Source organism: Thalassophryne amazonica, chromosome 11, assembly GCF_902500255.1.
Source record: "Thalassophryne amazonica chromosome 11, fThaAma1.1, whole genome shotgun sequence".
Lineage (NCBI taxonomy): Eukaryota > Metazoa > Chordata > Actinopteri > Batrachoidiformes > Batrachoididae > Thalassophryne > Thalassophryne amazonica.
Genome location: NC_047113.1, coordinates 39,711,371 through 39,724,092, shown reverse-complemented (window position 1 = coordinate 39,724,092; position 12,722 = coordinate 39,711,371). Strand labels below are relative to the sequence as shown.

General features: G+C 38.2%; 1 protein-coding gene across 1 annotated transcript in view; it reads left to right on the top strand.

The window, feature by feature from the left end:
• The first annotated feature begins 226 nt into the window (after nucleotides 1-226).
• LOC117519661 (torsin-1A-interacting protein 2-like) overlaps nucleotides 227-12,722 on the top strand; it is a 20,317-nt gene continuing 7,821 nt past the window's right edge. The window contains exons 1-5 of the mRNA XM_034180932.1: nucleotides 227-367; nucleotides 4,003-4,252; nucleotides 6,140-6,202; nucleotides 10,313-10,393; nucleotides 12,562-12,657. Of these exons, the coding sequence (XP_034036823.1) occupies nucleotides 227-367; nucleotides 4,003-4,252; nucleotides 6,140-6,202; nucleotides 10,313-10,393; nucleotides 12,562-12,657 (631 nt within the window). The remainder of the gene's footprint in view (nucleotides 368-4,002; nucleotides 4,253-6,139; nucleotides 6,203-10,312; nucleotides 10,394-12,561; nucleotides 12,658-12,722) is intronic.

The window sequence follows — 12,722 nt, the reverse complement described above, 5'->3', positions numbered from 1 at the left end:
TAGATAATAAATTTGAATGGATTCAAAACAGTTTTAATGACCCTTTAAATGACTAAAAATAACAGATGAGTAATGTTTTTTTATGATAATGAAATGCATCTTCAGCAGGTACTACATATATTTTATCTTTTTGCACATGAATATGCATTTTAACTACTATAAATAAAGTCAGACAAAATTTTGAGTTGTCACGTCACTGACCCAGGAGCAGCGTGGGGGAGGGGAGATGCACCTGCGTGGTCTGTGTGAGAGACGGAGCCTTCTCAGACTTCAGAGACTTAGAGAGCACCACGATAAATGTGAGCGCAGATTTAACATGTCCAACATAAACCAGAGAGAGCAAAAGAAAACTCTACAGCTCCTGCAGGTAAGAACTTTGACTTTTAACTTTACTTGTGTCTGCATGCTACCAGGCTAGTTAGCTAGTTTTCTGACCACATGTTAGTAGTGCAAGTGATATATTTAAACATAAAAGAAGTTACTTTCTAGTGCATGCTTGTGTTGTGAAAGGTGAGCGCTCTAAAGCCAAATGTGTATAATTTATCAACAAAATATGATGTAAAACAGGGTCAAACTACAACTCCCATAATGCAGCAGCGGCGCCCATCCCCCGCTCTGCTTATCGTTCCCTCAGTGCCCTCGTGAGCAGACAGAGAGGAGATGAGAGGAGCAAACCATATGAGTTTACACTTTCCTCAGTATCATCAGGTTAGCTCCTATCAGAGCATGGAACTTTAGCCATTTGTCATTTGCCATGCTAAAACTAAAAAGCATTATCCTATATATTTTTTCTATTCAACTAAGGTTAACTAGATAATCAAATATTATAGTTTATCAGCTAGGTAATTTTGGATCTTTTGCATTCTCAGATGTCAGCATCCCTCTGTAGGGTGCATGATTTGCAGAGCCACACCAGTGGTAAACTTAACATGTTTTAGTCTTAGTTTTTAGTCAAGATTTTGTCAAATCATTCTTTTTATTTATAGTCTAGTTTTAGTGAACTACAATGCTCTGTAAATGTAGTCAACTGAAATTTAAATCAATTTAGTCAACTTAAAATTAATATTATTGACAATAATCATATTAAATGAAGTCCCACAGTGTCATGGAGCTTCTCACAGGAACAAAGCTCTAAACTTATTCCTCTAGTTGAGGATTTAAATGATATGAGGCTTTTTAAAACTGTGTCTGAGTGGCTCTGGTGTTTTAGTCCTAGTTTTTAATTTTAATTTAGTCTTATTTTAGTTGACAAAATATGTGGATTTTAGTCTAAATAACTGATTTTAATTCAGTTTTTGTAACAATTTTAGTCTAGAAAAATATTACTATGACTAAAATTATGACTTAATATTTTATTCGACAAAATTAAAACTGACCCACACACATTTGACCAAACCTAAGTCTGTGGGCTAAACAATGCACATTACAACTAGGGATGGGTATCGAGAACCGGTTCCTTTCGGATATCGTTAAGAAATGATTCGATCCACCAACATCAATAAGCTTTGTGCTTAACAATTCTGTTATCGGTCCTTCAGAGTGGCCGTTGTTTTGGGGGGTGTTTGTCAGGAAAATGATCATTTCTCCACATTGATTACAGACCCTACAGCGGGTCCGTGATCAACTTTTCTGCAGCGCGGCTTTGCTCTGAACCTTGAACCAATCGAAGCAGTAGTTCGCAGATTGAAGCAGTGGTTCGATCTGTTGCTTCGTTTATACTTTCGCTTAATTTTCCCCCGCTAAATCCCAAAAGAGCATAAGTCTGTGTATTATTTACCTTTTCTATGTTAAACTGACCTGTTAAGGTCTTCTGAAACAGTTGATGTATTTTATAACTTAAAAATGGGAGCGATACTAACGCGTTGGCATGTCTATGGCATTTTCAATGTTAAAACTTAGCATTATGCAGTTCCAGCTCTCATCACGTTCGGGTGCATTTGTTTTCAAATTGTAATATTTCTTAAATTTATTTTTGTTTATATATTAATAATCTAATGATTATTATATACAATGTTAGAGAAAGAGGCAAAAAGAACCTGAATAGAAACACAACAGAAAATATAAAAGCAACTAACAATGAACATAAATAAATACATACATACAGAAATAAATGTTTCCTGTGAACACCTAGTGACTCTTACACCTCCATTTCATCCCTCTTATTTAAGTTTAATGACAGTTTGTTTCGGTCAAACCATATTTTCAGTTTATTAATTTCTTCACTGATTTCCTCCAGAACTATGACAAACTAGAAAACTGCTGCATCCTAGTAAGAGCAGAATACTACTGGAATGAATCCGAATAAGGAAGGTTGGGTTTTTTCCTCACTAAATGGATGCTGCACTCACTCCAGTTTATTGTCTGGAATAGTCCCAGATTGCATTTCAGAGCTTCTAGAATTCAAACATTTTCATGCAGGTGGTGTTGGGGGGTAATTTTGGGTTTCAGCTTTTTTTGTTTTTCACCACTTTCATCCCTGAATATGTCAATCGTGAGTCATGTTTGTGCAGATTAAAGTTACTAACTGGGACTCCTGTCTTGTTGCGAGAAAGAAACGAGAATTGTCCTCCGTTCTGTTCACACAGCTCCAAACGTTGCGCGGCTCTCTGAGTCAAGTTAGAATGATAGAGTCCAGTCTGAATTAATAACTTCAAAGTGAAACACCATTTTGTTTATTTTTATTTATGTCCAGAGATCAAGAATACAGTGACCGATTTCATATTTATTTACTTTAAGACTCAATGAAATACATAGAAAACCTGTAAAGCCTACTTTTAGTACAAAATTCACAAGAGGTATCGATAAGGAATCAGCTCAATAAGCAGACTCGATAATGGCATCGATATCGATTAAAATCTTGTCAATACCCATCCCTAATTACAACTGACTGTACTGCAACATCAATGTCAAACTGTGCATTCGCCCTATTGACGTATCCCATAATCCCTTGCGCGCCAGAGAGTTGCTGCAGTCAAAACAACAGAGAATCCACATGATGACAATGGTAAACGAATATTATACTGCAAAAAAGTATTTTTTTTTTATGCTTTTCATCACGTTAATAAGAGACTGCTGCATGATACCCTGAAAACTTGTTAAAACAATTATAACAAATAATCCGTGTCTGTTACGTTTAATCTGTGTGGAATTTAATAAACACAAACTGAATTTCAGACATATATATTAGTCTGGAACAAAGAGGACAAACAGTGTTGTAAAGAATAATAATCAAGATGTTAAAGAGCAAACTTCACTTTCCCCCAGAACGACATGATCAGGAAGCGATTGTAGCTCACAGCAGCTCCCATTGAAAATAACGGAGAGACAGACTGTGATTCTCACGTTTACATGAAACAAACACAATAACAACGTCTATAAACCCAGAGAATATATTCACGAGAGTTTTAGGCACAATATAAAAATAGTTTTATGTTGTGACGTTAATGGTGTTGTTCGTGTGCAGCGATTAAAGTGCAGCGTGATCAGAGTGTATCAATGCAGTTCTCAATGTTACTGAGATCTCACAGCGCGGCGACCTCTACGAGGTTTTTGCGGGATTTGAAACATTAATAGGGCAAATAGAAACTGTTGTTTCTGTTTGGAATTTGAGCAAAACACTTGATAGATGAGACCCTATATGTGATTTTTTTTTTTTTGACTTAATATTTGTCCAGAGTTTCTGTTTGTTTTATATGATAACTATTGTGTACAGAAACAATCTATGATCCTAAGCCTGTCAGTGATACAAATGAGTGCTCCTTTTGTTTAACTGTTTACTGGCTACTGTGACTTTATTTTCTGTTTAGTCTTCCCCAAACAAAATCCCTCTGAGTTCAAGACTTGTACAGATGTAATCAGAGTGTAGAAATGTGCATATTTTGCTTGTTTGTATTTTTCACAGGAGAAAATGTCATCACTCATTATTGTAGAATTGCAGTGAGACACCATTATTGTGAAGACTCATTTAATTTGTGTTTAACTGTTTATTCCTCTGTTGTTCAGGCCAACATGGACCAATCCAAAGATGCAGAAGATCTCAAAGCTAAATCATCCAATGATCAGCCCTCCTTGTCACCACTAGCCTCAAGTGAAGATTTGTCAGAATTATCCAGCGACAGTGGATCAGGTGAAGAGTACCATCCTCCACCACCATCATCATCGTCACTGTCACCATCCGCCAGTGGAGACGAGCTGCTCCCTGAGAAATCAGCCAGACACAAAGTTAAGGAGACGCATAAAAGGGGTTCAGAAGGTGAGATCAAGAATTGTGAAGAAAAGATAACAGACATTACCGTAAAGACAAGTAAAAATAAGGGTGGGAGGAGGGCCTGGGACAAAGCGCATTATTGCATATTTTGTAAAAAAAAAAACAAATTTAAAAATAGCCAGGCATCTTGAAAGAAAACATGGGGATGAAAAGGAGGTTGCCCATGCTTTCAGCTTTCCACCACGGTCGAAAGATCGGAAAAAATGTTTGGAAGCTCTGCGCAATAAAGGAGACTGGCAGCACAACCTTGCAGTCTTGGAAAAAGGAAGTGGTGAAATAGTTACATGGCGACAGCCCACTAAAAAGATGGATGTTAAGAGATACCTCCCATGTCAACATTGTTTGGCCATGTTTGTTAGGACTGAACTCTGGAGACATGAAAAGACTTGCAAAGAAAAGCAAGGGGAAACAGGTAAAAGTAAAAAAAACAGAGCCAGAATACAAAAATCCTCCTCCCAACTAATGACAGTTGCTGTGTCCTCAGAGGGACTCCATAAAATTATTCACTCTATGCAACAAGACCATGTGACCTCCCAGATTAGAAGTGATGAGATGATTTGCACATATGGAGATGCATTGTTTGCCAAAAAGGGCCGTGAACAGTCTCAACACAGATATATTGCACAAAAACTGAGGAAATTAGGACGATTTGTGTTGGCTGCCAAAGAAATTGACAAGAAAATATCTGTGTCATATTGTTGATCCAGCACAGTTTCACCTGGCTATTAAAGCAGCCCGAAGAGTGTCAAACTATAACCCAGACAGTAGTGAATATGGAAAACCATCTACCGCAGTTAAGATAGGCTTTTCACTTAAAGCTGCAACAGAGGCCTGGATTGGCCACTGCTTGATGTCCTGTGATGCTTTAAATGAAAACAAGGCCAAAAAATTCAAGGAGCTGCTGGATTCCTCCTGGTCCATGTATGTGTCATCCAATGCTCACAGCACAATAGAGCAAAGAAAGTGAGGTAAAGAGGATGGCATACCTTTGACAGAAGATGTAGTGACCTTGCAGAACTACTTAAGAAGAATGGAGGATGAAGCGAAGAAGGAACTGAAGCTATGTGTGAGTACTACAGCGTACAAGAAGCTGAGTGAAAGCCTTCTGGCACAGATAATCGTTTTCAATAAAAAGCGGGAAGGAGAAGCCTCACGTTTAACCTTAGAGACATATCAGAAGGTAGATACTGGCCCTTTGAATAAGGACATCTATGATACCTTGTCACCAGTGGAGCAGCAACTTAGCCATAGATTGACACGCTTGGTGACACGTGGCAAAAGAGGGGGAAAAAAAGTCCCCATACTACTGCTGGAGCGCACCAAAGCATCACTGGACTTCCTGGTTGAGAGGCGAAACCAAGCTGGAATACTTGATGAAAATCCATATGTGTTTGCAAGGCCTGGGACAATGACTAACATCCGCGGCTGTGACTGTCTCAGAAAGTTTGCAGAGGAAAGTAAAGCAAAAAACAGCCAGAGCTGCTGAGGTCCACAAAGTTAAGAAAACACGTGGCTACTTTATGTCAGCTCCTGGACCTGGACAATCAAGAGCTGGAACAAGTTGCTCGGTTCATGGGACACGATATTAGAGTCCATTGTGACTTTTATCGGCAGACTGACAAAACGTTTCAAGTGGCCAAGATCGGGAAGCTTCTTTTTGCGATGGAGCAAGGAGTGGAGTCGCTGAAGGGGAAGACTCTGAAGACCTTGGATTCTGTGATCAGTGGTATGTAACGTAACAGTAGATTTGTGTCTCTTTGTTTCTAATATTTCATGCTGTCTGCTATGAATGTCATTTCCATAACTATCTACATGTTTATGAGTACATTTAGACTTGTTGTAGCGCAGATTTCAATTGTGATCTTTTCACAGGAACAGGACCTGGAGCCAGCAGAAGTCTCACAGGCAGCCATGCACAAGTGGAGGCTCATGATGGTGAGAAAAGAAGCTTCCAGGTCTTGGCCACTTGTAACGTTTGTTAGTCTGCAGATAAAAGTCACAATGGACTCTATATTAATAGTAATTTTACTAATATTATGTCCCGTGAACCGAGCAACTCCTGATTGTCCAGGAGTTGAATGTAAAAACTAAAAGACCATATTGACCATAAGTGGTGGTCTTTTAACACAAACCTCATTTAAATAAGAATAGGATCCACTTGAATTTGTGAGTCTTCTGCTGGGACTGGTTGGGGCTGAGGGAGAGAACCAGGAAAAAGACATGCTGTGGAGGGGAGCAGAGATCAGTCACTAATGATTAAATGCAGAGTGGTGCATACAGAGCAAAAAGAGAAAGAAACACTCAGTGCATCATGGGAACCCCCCAGCAGTCTAAGTCTATAGCAGCATAACTAAGGTATGGTTCAGGGTCACCTGATCCAGCCCTAACTATAAGCTTTAGCAAAAAGGAAAGTTTTAAGCCTAATCTTAAAAGTAGAGAGGGTGTCTGTCTCCCTGATCCGAATTGGGAGCTGGTTCCACAGGAGAGGAGCCTGAAAGCTGAAGGCTCTGCCTCCCATTCTACTCTTACAAACCCTAGGAACTACAAGTAAGCCTGCAGTCTGAGAGCGAAGCGCTCTATTGGGGTGATATGGTACTAAGAGGTCCCTAAGATAAGATTGGACCTGATTATTCAAAACCTTATAAGTAAGAAGAAGAATTTTAAATTCTATTTTAGAATTGACAGGAAGCCAGTGAAGAGAAGCCAATATGGGTGAGATATGCTCTCTCCTTCTAGTCCCTGTCAGTACTCTAGCTGCAACATTTTGAATTAACTGAAGGCTTTTCAGGGAACTTTTAGGACAACCTGATAATAATGAATTACAATAGTCCAGCCTAGAGGAAATAAATGCATGAATTAGTTTTTCAGCATCACTCTGAGACAAGACCTTTCTAATTTTAGAGATATTGCGTAAATGCAAACAGTCCTACATATTTGTTTAATATGCGCTTTGAATGACATATCCTGATCAAAAATGACTCCAAGATTTCTCACAGTATTACTAGAGGTCAGGGTAATGCCATCCAGAGTAAGGATCTGGTTAGACACCATGTTTCTAAGATTTGTGGGGCCAAGTACAATAACTTCAGTTTTATCTGAGTTTAAAAGCAGGAAATTAGAGGTCATCCATGTCTTTATGTCTGTAAGACAATCCTGCAGTTTAGCTAATTGGTGTGTGTCCTCTGGCTTCATGGATAGATAAAGCTGGGTATCATCTGCGTAACAATGAAAATTTAAGCAATGCCGTCTAATAATACTGCCTAAGGGAAGCATGTATAAAGTGAATAAAATTGGTCCTAGCACAGAACCTTGTGGAACTCCATAATTAACCTTAGTCTGTGAAGAAGATTCCCCATTTACATGAACAAATTGTAATCTTAGATAAATATAATTCAAACCACCGCAGCGCAGTGCCTTTAATACCTATGGCATGCTCTAATCTCTGTAATAAAATTTTATGGTCAACAGTATCAAAAGCAGCACTGAGGTCTAACAGAACAAGCACAGAGATGAGTCCACTGTCTGAGGCCATAAGAAGATCATTTGTAACCTTCACTAATGCTGTTTCTGTACTATGATGAATTCTAAAACCTGACTGAAACTCTTCAAATAGACCATTCCTCTGCAGATGATCAGTTAGCTGTTTTACAACTACCCTTTCAAGAATTTTTGAGAGAAAAGGAAGGTTGGAGATTGGCCTATAATTAGCTAAGATAGCTGGGTCAAGTGATGGCTTTTTAAGTAATGGTTTAATTACTGCCACCTTAAAAGCCTGTGGTACATAGCCAACTAATTATAAAGATAGATTGATTATATTTAAGATTGAAGCATTAAATAATGGTAGGGCTTCCTTGAGCAGCCTGGTAGGAATGGGGTCTAATAGACATGTTGATGGTTTGGATGAAGTAACTAATGAAAATAACTCAGACAGAACAATCTGAGAGAAAGAGTCTAACCAAATACCGGCATCACTGAAAGCAGCCAAAGATAACGATACGTCTTTGGGATGGTTATGAGTAATTTTTTCTCTAATAGTTAAAATTTTATTAGCAAAGAAAGTCAAAGTCATTACTAGTTAAAGTTAATGGAATACTCGGCTCAATAGAACTCTGACTCTTTGTCAGCCTGGCTACAGTGCTGAAAAGAAACCTGGGGTTGTTCTTATTTTCTTCAATTAGTGATGAGTAGTAAGATGTCCTAGCTTTACGGAGGGCTTTTTTTTATAGAGCAACAGACTCTTTTTCCAGGCTAAGTGAAGATCTTCTAAATTAGTGAGACACCATTTCCTCTCCAACTTACGGGTTATCTGCTTTAAGCTGCGAGTTTGTGAGTTATACCACGGAGTCAGGCACATGATTTAAAGCGCTCTTTTTCAGAGGAGCTACAGCATCCAAAGTTGTCTTCAATGAGGATGTAAAGCTATTGACGAGATAATCTATTTCACTCACAGAGTTTAGGTAGCTACTCTGCCCTGTGTTGGTATATGGCATTGGAGAACATAAAGAAGGAATCATATCCTTAAACCTAGTTACAGCGCTTTCTGAGAGACTTCTAGTGTAATGAAACTTATTCCCCACTGCTGGGTAGTCCATCAGAGTAAATGTAAATGTTATTAAGAAATGATCAGACAGAAGGGAGTTTTCAGGGAATACTGTTAAGTCTTCAATTTCCATACCATAAGTCAGAACAAGATCTAAGATATGATTAAAGTGGTGGGTGGACTCATTTACATTTTGAGCAAAGCCAATTGAGTCTAATAATAGATTAAATGCAGTGTTGAGGCTGTCATTTTCAGCATCTGTGTGGATGTTAAAATCACCCACTATAAATATCTTATCTGAGCTAAGCACTAAGTCAGACAAAAGGTCTGAAAATTCACAGAGAAACTCACAGTAACGACCAGGTGGACGATAGATAATAACAAATAAAACTGTTTTTTGGGACTTCCAATTTGGATGGACAAGACTAAGAGTCAAGCTTTCAAATGAATTAAAGCTCTGTCTGGGTTTTTGATTAATTAATAAGCTGGAATGGAAGATTGCTGCTAATCCTCCGCCTCGGCCCGTGCTACGAGCATTCTGGCAGTTAGTGTGACTCGGGGGTGTTGACTCATTTAAACTAACATATTCATCCTGCTGTAACCAGGTTTCTGTAAGGCAGAATAAATCAATATGTTGATCAATTATTATATCATTTACTAACAGGGACTTAGAAGAGAGAGACCTAATGTTTAATAGACCACATTTAACTGTTTTAGTCTGTGGTGCAGTTGAAGGTGCTATATTTTTTCTTTTTGAATTTTTATGCTTAAATTGATTTTTGCTGGTTATTGGTGGTCTGGGAGCAGGCACCATAATATATAGTTTTCAACGTGATTGGAGCATTTTAAAATTTTGACCTCTGTAATTCTTCACTGACCCCTACCTGGCTACAGCTACCACCCTGAGATTGCTATCATACATTTTTGTGTAGGTCATGGTACACTGAGGCTGGATTCTAAGTGTCGTTTAGCCACTATCAGTGGTACCGATTAGGCCAAAATTGATGACTGGCTCATGGACTATACCCCGCAACGGTAACACCGGAGGCTAAAGACAGTAGATTTTCAATGCGACAACACTCAATCAAATGGGCGTATGGAAAAAGTCCCCAAAAATAATTTTCAGGCAAAAATAAAAGAAATGTGTACTCACCAAACGTACCGCAAGATGATATGAAGTTTTAAAAAAGGTGCTTTTGTAAGAGATGCAAACTGATGTAAATCCACAAATTACAGTTGGCGCGCGCAATGCATGCTGGGATAGTGTCTTTGACGTCTTGGCAGCGTCCTGTATGTGCTGACAGTTTTGCGGAGGGCTAAACTTTAGCTGTAATTTTGTCATTTTTAAATGAAGATTTCTCTGTTGAATGACAGATCTGGGCTTGCAGATTTACTTTACTATGTTCAGAAGGAGCTTATGTGTAAATATGTCATTTTTTGGTCCAAAGATCTGACTGCATTTATTTCAATGCAGATCTACTTTAATGATTCTAATCTTTTTGCAGACAAACAAGAGCCACACTCAACTGGAGTCACTAGGCACGATGATGATGATGATGATGAAGAAAGAGGTGAGCCTGGGCATCGTAAACACACAAATAGAACTCAATTTTGGGAATTTATTAAACATTATGATGTATATTTATGTACTTATTAGATGCAGACTTCACACCAAGGTTGGGTAGGATTACTTTGAAAGAATACATATGGATTGTATGTATGTACATACATTTGGATTACTTGTAATCTGATTACTTTTGGATTACATTTCAAAGTAATCCTACCCAACCTTGCTTCACACAATTGAAGTTGAAAGAAGATACAGTTGTGCATTACCTCTGCTTCCCTGTAATTAGTCAGATGTCCTAAGATGCACTGTATACAACCCCTGGCAATAATGATGGAATCACCGGCCTCGGAGGATGTTCATTCAGTTGTTTAATTTTGTAGAAAAAAAGCAGATCACAGACATGACACAAAACTAAAGTCATTTCAAATGGCAACTTTCTGGCTTTAAGAAACACTATAAGAAATCAGGAAAAAAAAATTGTGGCAGTCAGTAAAGGTTACTTTTTTAGACCAAGCAGAGGGAAAAAATATGGAATCACTCAATTCTGAAGAATAAATTATGGAATCACCCTGTAAATTTTCATCCCCAAAACTAACACCTGCATCAAATCAGATCTGCTCATTAGTCTGCATCTAAAAAGGAGTGATCACACCTTGCAGAGGTGTTGCACAAAGTGGACTGACATGAATCATGGCTCCAACACGAGAAATGTAAATTGAAACAAAGGAGAGGATTATCAAACTCTTAAAAGAGGATAAATCATCACGCAATGTTGCAAAAGATGTTGGTTGTTCACAGTCAGCTGTGTCTAAACTCTGGACCAAATACAAACATGGGAAGGTTGTTAAAGGCAAACATACTGGTAGACCAAGGAAAACATCAAAGCGTCAAGACAGAAAACTTAAAGCAATATGTATCAAAAATCGAAAATGCACAACAAAACAAATGAACGAATGGGAGGAAACTGGAGTCAACGTCTGTGACCGAACTGTAAGAAACCGCCTAAAGGAAATGGGATTTACATATAGAAAAGCTAGATGAAAGCCATCATTAACACCTTAACAGAAAAAACAAGGTTACAATGGGTTAAGGAAAAGCAATCGTGGACTGTGGATGACTGGATGAAAGTCATATTCAGTGATGAATCTCGAATCTGCATTGGGCAAGGTGATGATGCTGGAACTTTTGTTTGGTGCCGTTCCAATGAGATTTCTAAAGATGACTGCCTGAAGAGAACATGTAAATTTCCACAGTCATTGATGATATGGGGCTGCATGTCAGGTAAAGGCACTGGGGAGATGGCTGTCATTACATCATCAATAAATGCACAAGTTTACGTTGATATTTTGGACACTTTTCTTATCCCATCAATTGAAAGGATGTTTGGGGATGATATCATTTTTCAAGATGATAATGCATCTTGCCATAGAGCAAAAACTGAAAACATTCCTTGCAAAAAGACACATAGGGTCAATGTCAACGAGCAGATCTGATTTGATGCAGGTGTTAGTTTTGGGGATGAAAATTTACAGGGTGATTCCATAATTTATTTCTCAGAATTGAGTGATTCCATATTTTTTTTCCCTCTGCTTGGTCTAAAAAAATAACCGTTACTGACTGCCACATTTTTTTTTTCCTGATTTCTTATAGTGTTTCTTAAAGCCAGAAAGTTGCCATTTGAAATGGCTTTAGTTTTGTGTCATGTCTGTGATCTACTTTTTTTTCTACAAAATTAAACAACTGAATGAACATCCTCTGAGGCCGGTGATTCCATAATTTTTGCCAGGGGTTGTATATTGCAGGTCTTTGTCCCCCATTCATTCCATTTTTTTGTGATAAAAGTCTTCATAAAAGCACTATGTATAATGCACTTCACAAAGTCTGTCCCATAATGTCCATTTAATGTCCAAAAGTAAAGTCTAATATTTCAGTAATTTATTTTGTGATGCAGCCTTATAACTCCCAGTACAGGAACTGATTTACAGTGATGTACAGTTGTGTTAAAGGCCATCAAGTCTGGCCTTTAACACAACTGTTAGATAAGGGACACATGAACTAAATTTTTATATAAACCAGAGGAAAGTGAAATAAGTTATTATACATATTATTTGAAATTATTCATTTAAAATTGATTAGGGATCTCAAACCTTTTGCCCTCTGAGAACTAAAGTGATTCGTCTTCAGAGTCTGAGCCAAGTGATGGAGAGGATGCGCTTTCCCTGCTCCGGGCTGCTGGGCGTAAACCATCTGGAAAGAGACGCACCAACAAGATCTCTGATGGTGAGATGATGAAACATTTAAGTCTCTTAAGCATCGGACCTAGATGTGTTTAAGAACCCAAGTAG